The 21146-nt window shown below is 36.0% G+C and overlaps 1 protein-coding gene across 3 annotated transcripts in view; it reads right to left on the bottom strand.

Annotated features, from left to right (window-relative positions):
• Nucleotides 1-21146, bottom strand: part of WNK3 (WNK lysine deficient protein kinase 3) — a 156815-nt gene that overhangs the window by 47911 nt on the left and 87758 nt on the right. For all 3 annotated transcript variants that reach the window (XM_044234442.1, XM_044234444.1, XM_044234443.1), the window contains exon 11: nucleotides 14378-14439. In XM_044234442.1, the coding sequence (XP_044090377.1) occupies nucleotides 14378-14439 (62 nt within the window). The remainder of the gene's footprint in view (nucleotides 1-14377; nucleotides 14440-21146) is intronic.

The following is a 21146-nucleotide window of genomic DNA, read 5'->3' as shown; positions in this document are numbered from 1 at the left end:
ACAATCCCACCTTGATGACTCCCTCCCCCAGAAGATGGACCCAAAACCCTGTTCACACAATGCTTCCTGACTTAGGAGTTTTGCAGAGCACCAGTTATAGTGTTGGTGTAGGTCTCACTTCACAAACAGACCAGAGCACACCTAGCTAAAACATGCCACATTCAGGCAAGGGATCAAATACTGCCCACAACACACAAATAGAGCCTTCGCAAACAACTGGCCTGAAGGATAAAGTGACTAGGACAAAAGAAGAGCATACACAGCACACACTGGAGACACTCCTGTAAGCACCAGGCCTTAGGGAACAAGGGACACTACTGGGCAAGGCATTACAGGATTTTTTCTTCATAAGGCCATTACCCTCAAGAATAGAAGATGTGGTTGACTTTCCTAAAGCATAGAAACAGGCAGAGTAATGTAGGTAAAATGAGAAGACAGAGAAATTTATCCGGAATGAAAGAACAGGACAAGGCCACAGCCAGAAATCTAAGCAAAACAGAAATACTTAACGTGCCTGATAGAGAATTTAAAGTAATGATAACAAAAATACTCACTGGACTTGAAAAAAGAATGGAGGGCATCAGTTGAGACCCTTAACATAGAGATAAGGAATAACATAGCTGAAATAAAGGGCTCAATACATGAAATGAGAAGCATATTTGATGGAATGAAGAGAAGGATGGAAGAAGTAGAGGAGCAAATTAGTGATCTAGAAGCCAGAATAATGGAAAGTCATCAAGTTGAACAAGAGAGAAAAAAGAATTTTGAGAAATGAAAATACACATAGGGAACACAGTGACTCCACCAAATGTAGTAACATCCATATTATAGGAGTCCTAGAATAAGAGAGAGAAAACAGGGTAGAAAATTTATTGGAAGAAATAATAGCTGAAAATTTCCCTAATCTGGAGAAGGTAACAGATATCCAGATCCAGGAGGCATGAGAACCCCCAATAAAATCAACAAAAGGAGATCCATACCAAGATATATTGTAATTAAACTGGCAAAAAATTAGTGATGAAGAAAAAAATTTAAGGGGCATCTGGGGGGCTCAAGTCGGCTAAGCATCTGCCTTCAGAGCTCAAGCCATGATCCCAGCGTCCTGGGACTGAACCCCACATCAGATGCCTGCTTCCCCATCTCCCTCTGCAGCCCCCTGCTTCTGCTCTCTTTCCCTCCCTCTTTCTATCAAATGAATAAATAAAATCTTTTTAAAAAATTTTAAAAGCAGCAGGCAAAAGAAGATAGTAACATAAAAGAGAAACGTAAAAGGATAGCAGATTTTTCAGCAGAAGCTTTGTAAGCCAGAGGGGAGTGGCATGATAAGTTCAAAGTACTGAATGAGGAAAATCTGTAGCCAAGAATACTCTATACAGCAAGGCTACCATTCAGAATAGGAGAAATAAAAACTAAAAATCTATACAGCAAGGCTACCATTCAGAATAGGAGAAATAAAAACTAAAAAGAGTTCATGATGACTAAACCAGCTATATAAAAAATATTAAAGGGGACTCTGTGAGTAGATGAAAGACCAAAAGTGAAAGTAGAAAGCTAGGAAACTAAAGAAGTAAAAATTGATATTTCTGTAAAAATTCAGTCAAGACATTAAAAAATAAATGGAAAACATGTAAAATAAGTAAATTTGTGAAATATGACAAAATATTACTAAAATGTGGAGAGAAGAGTAAAGAATGGGTCAAAACTTAAACGACCATCAAATTAATATAGACTGTGACCTGCAGAAGTCATCACACACCGACCTAATGGTAACCATGTATCAAAAACCACTAATAAATACATAGAGAACAGAAAGAAAAAAACTAAATATATCAATAAGGAAAATCAAATGATGAAAGAGATAAAAACAATAAAGGGTCAGCAAAAATCTTCAGAAACAACCACAAAACAAAGAATAAAATGACAATACATTTTTAATAATTACTATGAAGGTAAATGGACTAAATGCTGCAATCAAAAGTCACAGGGAGACAGAATGGATAAAAAAATAAGACCTACCTATATGCAGCCTACAAGAGACTCATTTTAGACCTAAAGACACCAAAAGATTGAAAATGAGGGAGTAGAGAAACCTCTATAATGAAAATGGCTATCAACAGAAAGATGGAGGAGCAATACTGGTATCAGAGAAAACAGACTTTAAAACAAAGACTAACAAGAGAAAAAGGAGGACAACATATAATCATGAAGGGGACAGCCAATCAGAAAATACAATAATTGTAAATATCTAGGCACCCAACATATGAGCAAAAAAAGACAAAGAGTTAATAACAAATATAAATAATCAATAATCATACAATAGTTAGGTACTTTAACACCCCACTTAAGATCAATGGTCTGATCAACTAAATAGAAACTGGGTCTCCTAGGAGGCTCAGGCAGTTAAGCATTTGCCTTTAGCTCAGGTCATGATTTCACAATACTAGCATAGAACCCTGAGGAGGGCTCCTTGCTCAGTAGGGAGTCTGCTTCTCCCTCTCACTCTGTCCCCCCCACTGCTCATGCATTTTCTCTCTCACTCTCAATCTCTCAAATAAATAAATAAAATCTTTTTTAAAAAATCAGCAAGGAAACAATGGCTTTGAATGACACACTGGAACAGATGGATTTAACACATACATTCAGAACATTCCACCCTAACACAGCAGAATACATATTCTTTTCAAGTGCACACTGAACAACCTACAGAATAGATCACATACTAGCTCTCAAAACAAGCCACAATAAATTCAAGAAGACTGAAGTCATACCATGCATCTTTTCTGACCACAATGCTATAAAACCAGAGGTCAACCACAAGAAAAAATCTAGAAAGACCACAAATATATGCAGGTTAAACAACACGCAACTAGTCAATGAATGGCTCAACCAGGAAACAAAAGAAGAAATTTTAAAAGTACATGGAAACAAATGAAAATGAGAATACAATGGTCCAAAACCTCGGAGTTGCAACAAAAGCTGTTTTGTTTAAATATTTTATTTTTTCATTTGAGAGAGAGAGAGAGCATGAGAAAGAGAGAGCACAAGCAGAAGGGGGGAGGTACAGAGGCAGAGGGAAAAGCAGACACACCACTGAGCAGGGAGCCCGATGCAGGACTTGATCCCAGGACCTTGGGATCATGACCTGAGCTGAAGGCAGATGCTTAACTGACTGAGCCACCCAGGCGCCCAGCAAAAGCTGTCCTAACACGGAAGTTTATAACAATAATATAAGCGTACCTCAAAAAGCAAGAAAACTCTCAAATAAACAACCTGACCTTGCATCTAAAGGAGCTAGGAAAAAACCAACAAAACCTTAAACCAGCAGAAGAGAAGAATAAAGATTAGATCAGAAATAAACAATATAGAAACTAAAAAAAAAAAAAAAATAGAACAGACCCAGTGAAAGGAAGGGCTGGCTTTATGAAAAAAATTAATACAATTGATAAACCTCTAGCCAGACTTAGCAAAAAGAAGAGAAAGAACCCAAATAAATAAAACCACAAATGAGAGAGGAGAAATAATCAACACCACAGAAATATGAACAACTATAGGAGAATATTATGAAAAACTATGTGCAACAAACTGGACAACCTAGAAGGAATGAATAAATTCACAGAATCATATCAACTCCCAAAACTGAAACTGGAACAAATAGAAAATTTGGACAAACCAATAACCAGCAAAGAAATTGAGTCAGTAATCAAAAACTCCCAACAAATAAAAGTCCAGTTGGTTTCACAGGTGAATTCTATCAAACATTTAAGGAAGTGTTAATATCTATTCTTCTTAAGATGTTCCAAAAAATAGAAAAGGAAAAAAAATTTCCAAGTCCATTCTATGAGACTAGCATTACCCTGATACCAAAACCGGATAAAGATACCACTAAAAAAAGAGAACCACAGGCCAATATCCTTTAACCTTGATGAATATAGACACAAAAATCCTCAACAAAACACTAGGAAATTGAATCTAACAGTACATTTTAAAAAATCATTCACCACAATCAAGGGGGATTTACTCCTAGATTTTAAGGGTGGTTTAATATTTGTAAATCTATCAACACATTACATCACATCAATAAGAGAAAGAATAAGAACCATTTGATCATTTCAATAGATGCCGAAAAAGCATCTGACATAGTATAACATCCATTTATAATGAAAACCTTCAATGAAATAGGTATAGAGGAAACATATCTCAACATAATAAAGGCCATCTACGTAAAACACAGAGGTAACATCATTCTTAATGAGGAAGAACTGAGAGTGTTCCACTAAGGTCAGCAACAAGTCAAAGATGTCTACTCTTCCACTTTTATTTAAGATAGTACTAGAAGTCAAGCCACAGAAATCAAACAACAAAAAAAAAATAACAGGCATCCAAATTGGTAGGAAGAAGTAAAACTTTCACTATTTGCAGATGATGTGATACTGTATATAGAAAACCCAAATGACTCTACCACAAAACTGCCAGAACTGATAAAGAAATCAGTAAAGTTGCAGGATACAAAATCAATATACAGATATGTGTTGCATTTCTTTCTTCTTTAAAGATTTATTTATTTTAGAGAGAAAGAGAGAGCCAGCACATGAGTGGGGGAGGGACAGAGGCAGAGAGAGAGAGGATCTTAAGCATGCTCAACGTGGGGCTCGATCCCTGGTCCCTGAGATCATGACCTGAGCAGAAATAAAGAGTTACACTTAACCGAATGAGCCACCCACGCACCTCAGATACCTGTTCCATTTCTATACATCAATAATGTAGCAGTAGAAAGAGAAATTAGGAAACCAATCTCATTTACAATTGTACCAAAAATAGTAAGATACATAGGAATAAACCTAACCAAAGAGGTAAAATATCTGTACTCTAAAAACTATAAAACAGTGATGAAAGAAATTAAAGATGACACAAAGAAATGGAAAGACATTCCACAGTGATAGATTAGAACAAATATTGTCAAATGTCTATACTATAAAAAGCAATCTACAGATTAAATGCAATCTGTCAAAATACTTTTTTTTCAAAGAACTAGAACAAATGGTCCTAAAATTAGTATGAAATCACAAAGACCCTGAATAGGCAAAGCAATCTTGAAAAAGAAAAGCAAAGCTGGTGGCATCACAACTCTGGACTTCACATTATATTAGAAAGCTGTAGTGACCAAAACAGTACTGGCACAAAAACAGACATATAGATCAGTAGAACAGAACAGAATTTCAGAAATAAACTCACAACTATATGGTCAATTAATCTCTGACAAAGCAGGAAAGAACATCCAGTAGGAAAAAAAAATTATCTTCAACAAATGTTGGCAAAACTGGACAACAACATGCAAAACAATGAAACTGGACCATTTTTTTACACCATACACAAGAAATAAATTAAAAATGGATGAAAGACCTAAATGGGAGACCTGAAATCATAAAAAGCCTAGAAGGCAATAACTTCTCTGACCTTGGCCCTAGCAACTTATTTTTAGATATGTCTCCTGAGACAAGGGAAACAAAAGCAAAAATAAACTACTAGAACTACACCCAAATAAAAAGTTTCTCTATAGTGAAGGAAATAATCAACAAAACTGAAAGACAACCTACTGAATGGGATCAGACATTTGCAAATGACACATTCGATAAAGGGTTAGTACCCAAATATAAAGAACTTGTAAAACTCAACACTCAAAAAACAAACAACCCAATTAGGGTAGAAGAAATTAACAGCCATTTCTCCAAAGACATCCAGATGGCCAGCAGACACATGAAAAGATATTCAACATCACTTATAATCAGAGAAATGTAATCAAATCTACACTAAGCTACAACTTCATGCTTGTTGGAATGGCTAAAATCTACAACACAAGAATCAACACATGTTGGCAAGGATGCAGAGAAAGGGAACCCTCTTGCAATGTTGGTGGCACTGCAGACAGGTACAGCGATTACAGAAAATAGTATGGAGGTTCCTCAAAAAGTTAAAAAAATAGAACTAGCCTCTGATCCAGCAATTGCACTACTGGGGATTTATCCAAGGAATGCAAAAACACTAATTCAAAAAGATACATCCGGGCGCCTGGGTGGCTCAGTGGGTTAAGCCGCTGCCTTCGGATCAGGTCATGATCTCAGGGTCCTGGGATCGAGTCCCGCATCGGGCTCTCTGCTCAGCAGGGAGCCTGCTTCCCTCTCTCTCTCTGCCTGCCTCTCTGTCTACTTGTGATTTCTCTCTGTCAAATAAATAAATAAAATCTTTAAAAAAAAAAAAAAGATACATCCACCCCTATGTTTATAGCAGCACTATTTACAATAGTCAAATTATGGAAGCAACACAAGTGTCTATCAATTAATGAACAGGTAAAGAAGATGTGGTGTATATACACACAATGGGTTATTATTCAGCCATAAAAAAGAATGGAAATTATATGGATAGAGGTGGAGAGTATAATGCTAAGTGAAGACAGAGAAAGACAAATACTATATAATTTCCCTCATATTTGCAATTTAAGAAACAAAATCAATAAGCAAAGGGACAAAAATACAGAGGAGAGGCAGACAAATGAAGAAAGACTCATCATTATAGAGAACAAAGTGTCACAAAAGGGAGGTGGGGAGGAATAGGTTAAAAATGGAATGGGGGTTAAAGTTTGCACTTCTCATACCAAGCACTGGGAATTATTTGGAATTGTTGAATCACTATATCATACATCTAAAACTAATAAAACACTGAATGTTAAAAAAAATAAAAAATGATACACTATACTTAAAGGAAAAAGGGAAATGTGTTATATTCATGTTTACACACACAGTGAGGAAGAGTATTCAGCCATAAAAAAGAATGGAGTCCTGCTATTTTCCATAGCATGAAAAGACCCTCAGGATATTATTTTCCTCTTTATATTTCATGTTAAGGGAAATAAGTCAGAAACAGAAAGAAAAATATAATGTGTAGAATTAAAAAAACAGGGGGGGTGGGAGGTTGGGGTACCAGGTGGTGGGTATTATAGAGGGCACAGCTTGCATGGAGCACTGGGTGTGGTGAAAAAATAATGAATACTGTTTTTCTGAAAATAAATAAATTGGAAAAAAAAAGAATTAAAAAAACAGATTCCTATATACAGAGAACAGATTAATGATTAATTGTTGCCAGAGGGGGGGAAATGTGTTGAGCAAAATGGGTGAAGGCAGTCAAAGACATAAACTTCCTGTTATAAAATAAGTATTTCTTGAGATGTCATGTACATCATGGTGACTACAGTTAATAATACTATATTGTAGGGACGCCTGGGTGGCTCAGTGGGTTAAGCTGCTGCCTTCGGCTCAGGTCATGATCTCAGGGTCCTGGGATCGAGTCCCACATCGGGCTCTCTGCTCAGCAGGGAGCCTGCTTCCTCCTCTCTCTCTCTCTCTCTGCCTGACTCTCTGCCTACTTGTAATCTCTCTCTGTCAAATAAATAAATAAAATCTTTTAAAAAAAATAATACTATATTGTATATTTCAAAGTTGCTAAGAGATTAGATCTTAAAAGTTCATAAGAAAAAAATTCTGTAACTATGTATGGTGATAGATGTTCACTAAACTTACTGTGGTGATCATTTTACAATATATTCAAATATCAAATCATTATGTTGTGTATTTTAAACTAATATAAATTTTTATGTCAGTTATACTTCAATAAAATAAAATAAACTACAATTCTGGTAAAAAAATTTAAAAAATGAATGATATTAAAATGGTTCAATGTGATTAATTTTAACTAGTTATATCTTGCAGGTTTATATCAGTATGATTATGAAATGGCAGCTATCTTTCAGTTTATCTGTGTCAGGACATTTTTCAGCATTTTTCCTTAAGTTTGAAGATATTTCAATAAATACAAAATTTCCAATAAACACATTTAAAAATTAAATGAAAAGATCTGTTAGCACCAAACACGTATCTTTTAAATTAATTTTTAGGTAAATTCCTTTCTTCTGGAAACTACACCTGAAATATTTATATAAATATATGAAAGAAGATATAAAAATAACTTCTAAAATTTTTCCTGTGTTCCTGTTAAAAAAATTATATCAATACATGTGGTAGAAGGGGGCCCCTGGGTGGCAGACTGTTAAGTATCTGACTCTTGGTTTCAGCTCAGGTCATGATCTCAGGGTCCTGGTTTCAAGCCCCACGTAGGGCTTCACACTCAGTGGGGAGACTGCTTGAAGGTTCTCTCTCCCTCTCCCTCTGCCCCTCCCCCCATTCACTTTTCCCCCTCTCTCAAATAAATAAATCTTAAAAAAAAACAAGTAGTGGAAGGAGATACATTAATATTGCTCTTAGTTTTTTAATATACAAAAAAAATTAGTAACAACACCTTCAAAGGATAAAAGGGACATAATTCTAGTCAATGGGGCTATTTCAGTTGCATTTCAAAGTAATCTTAAAACACCAGTTCAGGGTCTGGGACAAGATGGCAGAAATTCAACTTGCTCTGTTATTCTCACCTCTTAAGTCCAACTAAATAGTGTGGAAATTAAATAGAGTAGACAATCACAGCTAGATACTGAAGAATGAAAATATGAAAGTGGATTGGCTAGGGACTCCCAGGACTCCAAGAAAAACAAAGCAGTTTGGCATCTCCCAATTACCCACCCAGTGACAAGATAGTCCAGGCTCAGTGTCTCCTGACTCTCAGCTCAAAGGCAAAGGCAGCAAGACCAGTGGTCTCCTGACCCCCAACCCAGCAGAAGATAGTTCAGGTGGCCCTTCCCTCCCCTAGTAAGATTAGAGGGAGCTCCACCAGTAGCATGTGGCCTGGAGTTCTGGCCTGGGGCAGCAGCAATGGGGCCCAGTGGTGTCAGGTGAACCAAGCAAGGTGAACTAGTACTACTAGTACTAATACTACAAGGACTCTGAAAACTAAATTGTCATTAGAAGCACAGCCCACAAAAGTAGATCATAACCTATGCATCTAAATAGGGTAACTGTCCACTAAAATACAGTATTTAAATATGATCCAGTGTCTCCCAAAATAATATCTCAAATATCCAGAAGACAAATGAAAATTCCTTATCATACCAAAAGCCAGGAAAATAACAATTTGAATACAAAAAGACAATCAAGAGATGCCAACACCAGGATGAATCAGATACTGGATTTATCTGAAAAGGATTTTATTTTGTTAAAGATTTTATTTATTTATTTATCAGAGAGAGAGAGAGAATGAACAAGCAGGGGAGCGGCAGATAGAGGGAAAAGCCGGCTCCCCACTAAGCAAGGAGCCCCAGTGCTGGACTCAATCCCAGGACCCTGGGATCATGACCTGAGCCAAAGGCAGATGCTTGACTGACTTGCCACCCAGGCATCCCGATTGGTGAGGATTTTATTTCTTATTTATTTTTTAAAAGATTTTATTTATTTATTTGACAGAGAGAGAGATCACAAGTAGGCAGAGAGGCAAGCAGAGAGAGGGGGGAGGAAGCAGGCTCCCTGTGGAGCAGAGAGCCCAATGCGAGGCTCAATCCCAGGACCATGGGACCATGACCTGAGCTGAAAGCAGGGGCTTTAACCCACTGAGCCACCCAGGCACCCCTTGATAAGGATTTTAAAGCAGCCATCATTAAAATGCTTCAGTGAGCAATTACAAATATTCTTGAAGCAAATATGAAAACAGAAAATCTCATAGAAAAATAGAGATATTAAGAGAGAATTAAGGAAAATTACAAAAATAAAGCACAATCACAGGAAGTGACATCACCAAGATGGCAACATAGGTTGTTTCTGCCTTTGCTCACAAGAGCAACTAATAACTATTTGAGAACAAGACACCACTGAAAGATTCCTAGAACATTCCTAGAACTGACTAAAGCCACCCCTTTGCACCATAGAGACCAAGTCAGACTGGATTAGAAGGGTAAGAGAAGGGGCACCTGGGTGGCCCAGTCAGTTGCATCTGACTACTAATTTCAGCCCAGATCATGAGATCTAGGCCTGAGTCGAGCTCCATGCTGGGCATGGAGCCTACTTAAGATTTTCTCTCCCTCTCCCTTTGCCCCTTCCACCTGCTCATGCTCACTCTTTCTCTTTCTCCTTCCCCCCTCTAAAAAAAAAGAGGCATAAGAGAAGTGGCTATACATTGGCCACACTGCTCCTACCCCAGGCCTGCATAGTACCTGAGCCTCTAATACCTCCAGCTGGAAAAGAGAACCTGGCAGGGGGACAACCAGCCCTCACTCAGCATTGTGGGTAGCTTTGTGGGAGCCCCTATTTTGATCTCACACTACAGGCATCGCAGGAGAATCTGCAGGGCTCAACCACTGGGAATACGAGTATGACAGGGAAGGAGGGAAGGGTTTGCAACAGAACAACAGATGGTTCCATAGCGGACAAATTCATATCTGTAGTGTCCAAGTAGTAATCCCAATGAGTGGTTTTGCTCATCTGCAGAATCAAGTTGGGAGTGTACACTCACTAGTAAGATATCATTGTTGTTTTATGTGCATTACCCTAATGACCAGTGACATTGAACATCTTTTTACATACCTGTTGACCTTTTGTATATCTTGTTCAGAGAAATGTCTATTTGGGTCCTTTGCCCATTTGTTAATTGGGGTATTTGTCTTCTTGCTATTGAGTTATAGGAGCCCATTATATATTTTGGTTATTAACCTGTTATCAGATACATAGTTTGCAAATATTTTCCCATTCCATAGGTTTTCTTTTCACTTTGCTAATGGTTTCTTTTGTTGTGCAGAAGGCTTGTAGTTTGGTGTAGTCCTACTTGTTAATTTTCTATTCTGTTGCCTATGTTTTAGGTGCCATATCCAAGAAACCATTACCAAGACCCATGTCTAGGAGCTTTATTCCTGTGTTTTCTTCTAGGAGTTTCACGGCTTCAGGTCTTACATTTAAGTCTTTAATCCATTTCAAGTTAACTTTTGTGAGTAGTGTAAGATATGGATCCAGTTTCATTCTTCTTCATGTGAATATCCAATTACCTCAACCCCATTTATTGAAAAGACTGTCTTTTAAGTATTCCTGGCTCCCTTGTGAAATATTAGTTGACTTGTATATGCTTGGGTTTATATCTGGCCTCTTAATTGTCCTCCACTGGTCCATTTGTTGTTGTGCCAGTATGATACTGTTTTGGTAACTATAACTTAATACTATAGCTTGAAATCAGGAAGTATGATGTCTCCTGCTTTGTTTTTCTTTCTCAGGATTTCTTTGGTTACTTGGCTACTTTTGTGGTTCTATATACATTTTAGGAGTACTTCTTCTAGCTCTGTGATAAATGGCACTGGAATCTTGATGGGGATTGCATTGAATCTATCGATGGCTTTCAGTAGTACTGACATTTTAACATTAATTCTTCTAAGCCACGAAGACAGAATACCTACTCATGTATTTGTGTTTTCTTTGATTTCTTTCACCCATATTTTGTAGTTTTCAGAGTAGAAATCTTTCCCTTCTTTAGTTAAATTTATCCCTTAAGTATTTTTGTTGTTTGGGATACTACTGTAAATGGGATTGATACCTTTTATCTCTTTCCTTCCCTCATTGCTCTAAGATTTTTAATCTTATGTTGAATAAGAGTGGCAAGAGTGGGTACCATTGTTCTGTTCTTGATATTCAAGAAAAAGCTTTCAACATTTCACCATTGAGTTAGAGGTTAGATATGGATTTACCATACATAGCCTTTATTATATTGAGGTATGTGCCTTCTGTGTCTAATTTCTTAAGAGTTTTTACCATGAATGTTTAATTATGTCAAATGTACTTTTTGCATCTACTGAGATGATCATATGATTCTTTTATTTCATTCTATTAATATGATCATGAGTCATTTCTTTCAATCAAATCATTGATTAATTTGCATATGTTGAACCATCCTTGTATCACAGGGATAAATATTACTTGATTATATTGTATGATCCTTTTAATTTGCTGTTGAATTCAGTTTGCTAGTATATTATTGAGGTTTTTGTGCATCTATATTTATCAGGGAATAGGCCTATCATTTTCTTTTCTAGTAATATCCTTTTCTGGTTTTGGTATCAGTATAACGCTGATCTGATAAAATGAGTTTGGGAAGGTTCCCTCCTCTTCACTACTGTGAGTTTGTGAAGGATTAATGTTAATTATTCTTTAAGTATTTGGTAAAAATCACCTGTGAAGCCATCTGGTCCTGGGCTTTTACTTGTTGGGAACGTTTTGATTACTGATTCAATCTTCTTATAAGTAATTGGTCTATTCAGATTCCTGATTCAGTCTTGGTAAATTGTATGTTTCTAAGCATCTATCCACTTCTAGGTTGTATAGTTCGTTGGCATTTAATTGTTCATCATAGCTTCTTTTGATCCTTCGAATATCTGTGTTACCAGCTGTAATTCCTCCCTTTTCATTTATAATTTTGTTGCTTTGGTCCTTAATCTTTTGTCTTAGCTTAGTCTAGCTAAGGGTTTGTCAATTTTGTTTATCTGTTCAAAGAACCAACTCTTACTTTGGTTAATGTTCTGTTGTTTTTCTGTTCTCTATTTCATTTGTTTCTACTCTAATCATTATTTCTTCTGCTAACTTTGGGCTTAGTTTGTTCTTTTTCTAATTCTTTAATGCGCAGAGTTAAGTTCCTTATTTGGGATCTCCTACTTCTTAATGTAGACATTTATTACTGTGAATGTCCCTTCTAGAAATGTTTTTGCTGCATCCCAAAGTTCTGGTATGTTGTGTTTCCATTTTGTCTCAGGAATTTTTTACATTTTTAAAAATTTTGTTTATTTATTTGAGAGAGAAAGAGAGTACGAGAGTGAAAGAGCATGAGAGAGCACGTGTGTACACAAGCTGGGGAAAGGGGCAGAGGGAGAAGGAGAAGCAGACTTCTCAATGAGCAGGGAGTCTGACACAGGGCTTGATCCCAGGACCCTGAGATCATGACCTGAGCCAAAGGCAGACACTTAACCAGCTGAGCCACCCAGGTACCTCTGTCTCAAGAATGGGTATTGGCAAACGGAGCTCTAGAAATACTGCCTCACACCTATTACAACGGCCATTACCAAAAAGACAAGATAATAAATGCTGGCAAAGATGTGGAGAAAAGAGAATGACTGTGTAGTTAGTGGGACTATAAATTGGTATAGCCACTCTGGAAAACAGTATGGAGGATCACCAAAAAATTAGAACTAGAACTACCACATGATTCAGCAATTTGATTTCTAAGAATATATCCCCAGAAAACAAAAACACTAACTCAAAAAGATATCTGCACACCTGTTTTCATAGCAGCATTCTTTATAATAGCCAAGACATGGAACATGGAAACAACCTGTCTGTCCACTGATAGATGAAAGGATAAAGAAATTGTGGTGTGTGCACATGCACACACACACACACAACTATTATTTAGCCATAAGAAGGGGAAAACCTACCATCTGCAGCATCATTAATGGACTTTGAAGGCATTATGCTAAGTGAAGTAAGTCAGACAGAAAGACAAATACTGTACAATCTCTTAAGTGGAATCTAAGAAATACAGAAATTAAAAAAAACACACACATTCACAGAGAAAGAGATCAGACTTGTGGTTACCAGAGGCAGAGGGTGGGGAGAGGGAAAACTGAAAGATGGTCAAAAGGTACAAACTTCCAGTTATAAGATAAATAAGTACTAGGAATGTAATACACAACATGATGACTATAGTTAACACTGCTGTATGAGATACACGAAAGTCGTTAAGAAAGGAAATCCTGTGAGTTCTCACCACAAGGAGAGATTTTTTTTTTCTTTTTGTTATTATATCTAGATGAGAAAATGGATGTTAGTTGAATCTATTGTGGTTATCATTTCACAATGTATACGTAAATTAAACCATAAGATGTATGTCTTAAACTTATAGTGATGTATGTCCACTATTTCTCAATAAAACTGGAAAAAAGTATAATCATAGAAATAAACTCATCAAATGGGCACAATAGCAGAATGAACAGGAGAAAGAACCAATGAACTTGAAGAGAGAACAATAAAAATTATCCAATCTGAACAACACAGAGAAAAATATTAATTTCCAATGACCAGATAACACAATTATATACCTGGATATACCTATTTCTTTAGATTAGCAGGACTTTTATTCTAAATTACACTATTCCTTGTTTCCTTTTTTAACCCCTTTAAGCTTTTCTTAAGAATAGAGTATTATAATAATGAAAACAAGAAAACAGTCAATAATTTAACATCCTATATGATTATTAACATTAAAAAGTAAAAATAATACCTACTATTTTATTGAACATACACACAAATACAAGAAAACAGATGCTTCTCTAATCAAGAGTCACTAAGCACCCATTGAGCGCAAATACTTCAAAACACTCTCATTGTTTTGATGGTATGAATTTGAAGATACTCACCTTCTAACTAAATCTGGTTTTAGAAGAGTTGCTTGTTCAATTCCAACTGCCTGGGATACAGGCTGTAAATAGTACAGAAATAAAACTTGTTATAACAACAAACTTCAAGCTAAAAATGCAATCTGCTATTATTTCAAAAAACATGGTTGTTACATTTCATATTTTGGTTACCATAACAAACTAGGTAGAATGTCTACATTACTGAATGTTAGCTGTTACTACCAAAGATAAAGAAAAATAAAATGTAGCAATATTCATCAATATTTTATATCTTTTGTTTGTATTTTTTTCAATGGAAAACATTGACATTCATCTTCCAGTCTTGATTGTAAAAGCAGTACTAAAAGGGAGAGTTGCTGCCATTTCAACAAACAGATAAATGACTCAAGCTTTAACTTGTGTGCTCTGGCTTTTTCTTACTCTCTTTAGACTAAACTACTGACAACTATCCCTCTGACGCATTAGTATCAGCAGCTGCAATACTGGACCTCTAAGAAGGGAAATGCCAACTATGCTGGAAAACAATTTTAAACATTTATCTAATCCATCCTACATATTGCCACTGGTGACAGCACAGTGTCCTTAAAATGCAAATCTATCAAAATTTTATCTCTTCCCTGCCCAGTTTAAACCCTCTATGATGGTTCCTCATCTCTAAGGTTAAGTTCCATTGGATGGCAAAGTCCTCAATTAACTGGTCCCTGCCTCATTCTCAAACTCCTCTACTTGAAGCCACACTGAAATGTAGCTCCTCTGAGTGAGTAGGGCTCTTCCACATAGTGTGACTCTACTTATATTCTTTCATCTTCCTGGACTATTTCAGCTCTTCCTCAGTCCTGCCCATTCTATGGACAGAACTCCTATATACAATAAGCCTCTATTACAATAGGTTCCAGACAAACCAGGAAAACCACTTTGGGTACTCTTTAAAAAACAACAACATATACCTTAGCTCTTATCTTGTTTTCCAAACTATAAGGGATGAAGGTTTCCTGGAGAAATGACTGATTCCAACACTGGAGCAAAGAAAGCACAAGATGAGGCTGGATCATCTTATTATGCCAAAAAGTAAAGAACTGCTCAAAGAAGGATGGGAACATATCAAAAATATACAGGAGTCAGCTTGAAGGGGTTCCTACTGCCCCAATATGGGACATTTGGGCATCAAGATAAATAATGATAGTAACAGAATATAACCCACCCAATAAAATAAGAACACATGAGTTCATACTAATACAAACAAAGTTTTTACAGCACAAAGCCAACTAATAAATATAGAGAATGATGAAGTCAGAAAATCATCAATGGGTGATAAAACCAGAGGGTAAAATTTATGTAATTTCAAAATATCTCTCCACAGATTACTTATTAATTACAAAAGCAAAAATAAGGTCACTTTATGGTAAAAAAAAAAAAAAGAAAGAAAAACAAACTATACACAGCAGCCTCCCTCTTAACCAAAGAATTAAATTTAACCTCAGCATTAGTGGGACAAACTGACATCAAATGCCTCCTAATATGATGTGCAAAGAACACCTCATCACTTACATGGTATTCCTAACAAAAATGCATAATCTGAATCGGAGCAAAAGCAGACTTCAAACAGACTCAAATTGAAGGACATTCCTTTTTTTTTTTTTTTAAGTAGGGTCCATGCTGGGCTTGACCTCAAAACCCTGAGATCAAGACCTGAGCTGAGATCAAGAGTCAGACACTTAACCAACTGAGCCACCCACGTATTCCAAACTGAATGATAGTCTACAAAATAATCAACCTTGGAGCACCTGGGTGGCTCAATTGGTCAAGCATCTGCCTTTGGTTCAGGTCATGATCCCAAGGTCCTGAGATCAAGCTCTGCACCTGGCTCCCTGCTCAGCAGGGAGTCAGCTTCTCCCTCTGCCCCTCCCCCAGCTCGTTTTCTCATAAATAAATAAATCTTGGGGAAAAAAAAACCAAAATAACTGACCTCTATTCTTCAAAAAGATTAAAGACAAAGAATGGTTGATTAAAGGAAACAAAAGAGACAACACAACTAAAGGCAGTGCATGATCTTCAATTAGATCCTGAATCAAAGAAGAAAAACTGCCATAAAGGACATCATTTGGGCAACTGATGAAATTTGAATGTGGACAACAGTTTAAATAATAGTATGATATTCATATTAAATTCCTTGAATTTGGTCATTATACTGTGGTTAAAAAAGATCCTTATTCTTAAACTGAAATATTTAGGAATGAATGGGCATCATGCTGTCTACAACTAGCTCTCTCATGCTTCAGAGGGATATCAAGTGGGTATAAATGTGTAAATGGATGGATGAATGGATGGAGGATGGACGGAAAGAATGATTAACCAAGAAACTGATGCACCATCATCTGGGATTGCCTTTTATCATGTCCCTCTTTATCATGTATGTTTAATGTCTGACTCCAAGGACTGTGATTTATCTTTGTATTCTCAGTGCCTCTTAACACAATGTCTGGCACATTTTAGGCTTTTAATAAATGTTTTAAGATAGTAAGAAATAAGAAAGAAAACAGTGACATAAGAAGAACTGTGCCATAAAAATGTTCATGATCCAGTATTACCATTCCTGGACATAAAGCCAGGAAATAATACAAAGGGAGAAAAAAGTACATAATATAAAGTTTTTTTCATAGTAAATACTGACTAAATGGTAGATATCTGTGTTTTAATTGTGGCATTACACAAAATAAAAACTGGCACGAATAGGGGATGAGTTAGGTAAATACAAATATGTATTGCACTACCATGTGGCCATTGAATACTGGAATTTTGAAGGCCAAGTAAAGGCAGGGGAAACTACTTACCAATGAATGAAAAAAGTAGAAAACAAAAGTGTACATACCACTTACGCATGTGTTAAAAGCCGAAAATACTATAACAAATATTATAATCACTGCTATGTTAAGGAATAGCATTCTGGGTGATTTTCCCTATTTTCCTACTCTTTACAATATTACTACATACATTTTCTAATTTAAAAAACTTTGAAAGGATATCAAATACTAAGTGTATAGGAAAAGAGGGATTTTCATAAACCACTGGTGGGACTGTAAACTGGTTACACCTTTTCGAAGGGTAACTTGACAATCAGTGAATGCATCAAGTCTTAAAAATATCTATCAATGACATTTCTAGAAATTTACCCAAGGATATAATTAAGAGTGTATACAAAGGAAATAAGAGTATATAAAAAGATTTAGCTTTAAGAATGTTCCTCACAACATAGATTATAATCACAAAGTGCAAAAAAATTAGACACTTGTTTCCCTTACTTGTTCCATTAAATAAATAATGCTATATCCATAGTAATCAGTATTATGTAGCCCATTAAAAATTTGTTAAAACATATAAGATAACACTATAAATGAAAAAGGATTATAAAAGAATATGTATACTATGATTACATTAAAATTACATATATATATATATATGCATATAAAATGGCCTGGAAGAATACATAATAAGGTATTAATAAGCTTATCTGTAATCATCTTGCATTAGTAATTAAGAAAAAAATAAATCCAACTTTCTCAAATCTGGTAATCACAAGACAGGTCCCTATTATTTCAATACACAACATTATAGTCACTTTAAACAAAAGTAAAAAGGGAGCAGTTCATTAAATCTGAAAGACATCTAAAAAAATAGCCTAGCATTTATTTATAAATAATAGTTTTGAAACTCCTCAAAATATTATGAGAGAACTTGATTAGAAGCTATCATATAAAAAAGATAAACCAACTATTAGCCATGATTCTAAGGACACAAAGTAGCATTAATTATAAGTTGTTATAAAATATCATTCCAGATTATTGTTACAGTAACTATGTCTTGTTTCTCCTTACTTAATCCATAGGATTTGCCTCCAGATTTATGTATCAGGACACCATGTCACTGTTCTATCCTGCTGGGACTCAATATAATTCTTTTAAAATTTCTTTAATACAACCATTTGTTAAGCTGGATACATCTTATTGAATCTTGTATGTATGAAAAAAAGAAATCTCACTGCCAAAATACTTGCTTTCAGCGTTTAAACAGTGATTATGTTAAAAAGCTAATTATCTAACCTGCAATTAGAAGCTAATCTAATTTGTCCAGGAAAAAACTTCAGTATGGGCTGAGTAGGTTGGAGGGGGAAAGGGAAGGTGAAAAAATGATTCCTTGTGCTTGTTTCTCAACTATCCCCACCTTAAAATCCAAATGAAAGACAGGCACCAATCCCCTTTCCTAATGAGACCTTGATAATCTGGATGACTGAGACCTTGATAACTTGCTAGCAAAGTTCAATAATACTGAAGTACCTCTGCACACATGCAGAATGAGGATAAGGCCAAAAATGAGAAGCAAAATTAGGCTTGGATTCCATGGGCCATACCATCCCCATCTCTCCATTTTGATACCTAAACCATTCTCTTATAGTTTCTAGACCTTTCTCACCCATGATGCTGTGAGCTATTTGAGGGAAGAGATTAGATCTGTAAAATTTATCACAATATTCCCAGTGCCTAACAAACACCTGAAATAGGAATAGATGCTCAATAATAGTTTTTCATTATTATAATATTCTCATGTTATTATTTTTATTTTTATTACAACAACACACCAATCACTATTAAGCATTTATTAAGTGCTAAGCACTTCATATACATTATTTAACTAAATTCCACTCTTATGACAACTCTGAGCAGTAGGTATTGTTATCTTCATTTTACAAATGAGCAAGCCAAAGTTGTAAGCAATGGAAACGAAAACTAAGTCAGTAAATGGAAATCAATGAATAGACAAATGACTCCAAAGAGTATTGAGGACCAAAGACCATGTGTGCACACCACAGAGGCTTTCTGTTAGTTTTGTTGGTTCCTAACCCTCTTTCTCCTTTACTTACTTTATCATTACTTGCCCTCCTCCCACCAGTGATTCTCAGCCCTGGATGCAGTTTATAATCTCCAGGGAAGGAGAAGAGGGAAGAAAGAGAAAGGAAACAAAAAAAAAACAAGAAAAGAAACCTTTAAACATGCCATAAACTACCTCACTGTATTCTCAACACTACAAACCATGTCTTTCCTATGACGTGCTTTTTTTTAAACAACCACTATTCATTAAGCACTAATTACATGCCAGGCATTTCTTACATATACCTCATCTAATTCTAATGAGCCTACAAGACAGACATTTTCTCTGATACAATGAAAATTTTCCAAAAGTTAAATATCTGTTTAATGAAAACCTATATATCCATCACTCACAGTCTACGGCACTTTATTATAATTGTTTATCACATGTATATCCATCAATCCATCTTATGTTTTACATTTCAAAGTAGGGTGCAAATCCAAGATGGGCATTTTAAAAGTGTCATTTGGCAAATGAAAAGAATCAGAGCTAAAATAAATTAAATAACTTTCCTCAAATTGTAGAGTAAATAATTCAAAGAGACACTGTTCAAACTCAGGTCTAATTAAAGATACAAACTGCTCAAGACTATATGTATGATGCACAACAGATGAATGGATAAAGAACATGTAAGATAGATACACACATACACACACACACACAGGAATACTATGCAGCCATCAAAACCCCCCAAAATCTTGCCATCTGCAATGATGTAGATGGAACTAGAGAGTATTATGCTAAGCGAAATAAGTCGATCAGAGAAAGACAATTATCATATGATCTCTCTGATATGAGGAATTTGAGAGGCAGGATGGGAGTAGGGGAAGGGAGGGAAAAAGGAAACAAGATGGGACTGGAAAGGGAGACAAACCATAAGAAACTCTTAATCTCAGGAAACAAACTGAGGATTGCTGGGGGTGCAGATAGGGTGGCTGGGCAATGGACATTGGGGAGGGTATGTGCTATGGCGGGTGAGTGTTGTGAATTGTGTAAGATTGATGAATCACAGACCTGTAACCCTGAAAAAAATAATATATTATATGTTAATAAATTTTTTAAAAATTACATATATGATGTATATACCTGTTTAACAGTGAAATCATTGTTAATTTGATTTTAAAAAATTACCAATGTGTATATGTCCACTTCCATATTTTTATAAAGAACCCTTTGGGGCACCTGGGTGGCTCAGTGAGTTAAGCCTCTGCCTTCAGCTCAGGTCATGATCTTAGGGTCCTGGGATCAAGCCCTGCATCAGGCTCTCTGCTCAGCAGGGAGCCTGCTTTCCCCCCTCCCTCTGTCTGCCTCTCTGCCTACTTGTGCTCTCTCTCTCTCTCTGTGTCAAATAAATAAATAAAATCTTTTTTTTTTAAAGAATCATTCATCTATAAAGTCACTGCTTATCTAAGCCCAATTCCTGGCCAAGCCAAGATTTTGAATAATGAAATTTACCCTAAGAAATAACTGATCCATAGAACAGTTCCATGGATAAACTCACATAAAGACACCCAAGCTATTAAACAGGCAAGGAAAAAAAGATGCAAACACATCGGCACACAAAATATTGACAGGCATGAGTGACAGAAACTAGGAGGAAGATTCATTAATTATAAGGCAGGTAGAACTGTATAAAAGAAATAAAACTACCTGGGCTTTACTTCAGGGCCTCCCTAGGGAGCATCCCATGAAAGGGACCTAACTGAAAGTCAACTTATACCTCATACTTTCCCCCTATTATCTGTCCCTGGTTGAGTTATCAAGGGTCTGTACTGATCATCAAATTGATCAGACACTGCTCTTCCTGCAGCCTTCCAAGCTTTTCTTTTTTTTTTTTCATGTTCTT

This window comes from Neovison vison, chromosome X (assembly GCF_020171115.1).
Source record: "Neovison vison isolate M4711 chromosome X, ASM_NN_V1, whole genome shotgun sequence".
NCBI lineage: Eukaryota > Metazoa > Chordata > Mammalia > Carnivora > Mustelidae > Neogale > Neogale vison.
Note: the sequence above shows the minus strand (reverse complement) of the source record. Positions and strands in the feature narration are given on the sequence as shown.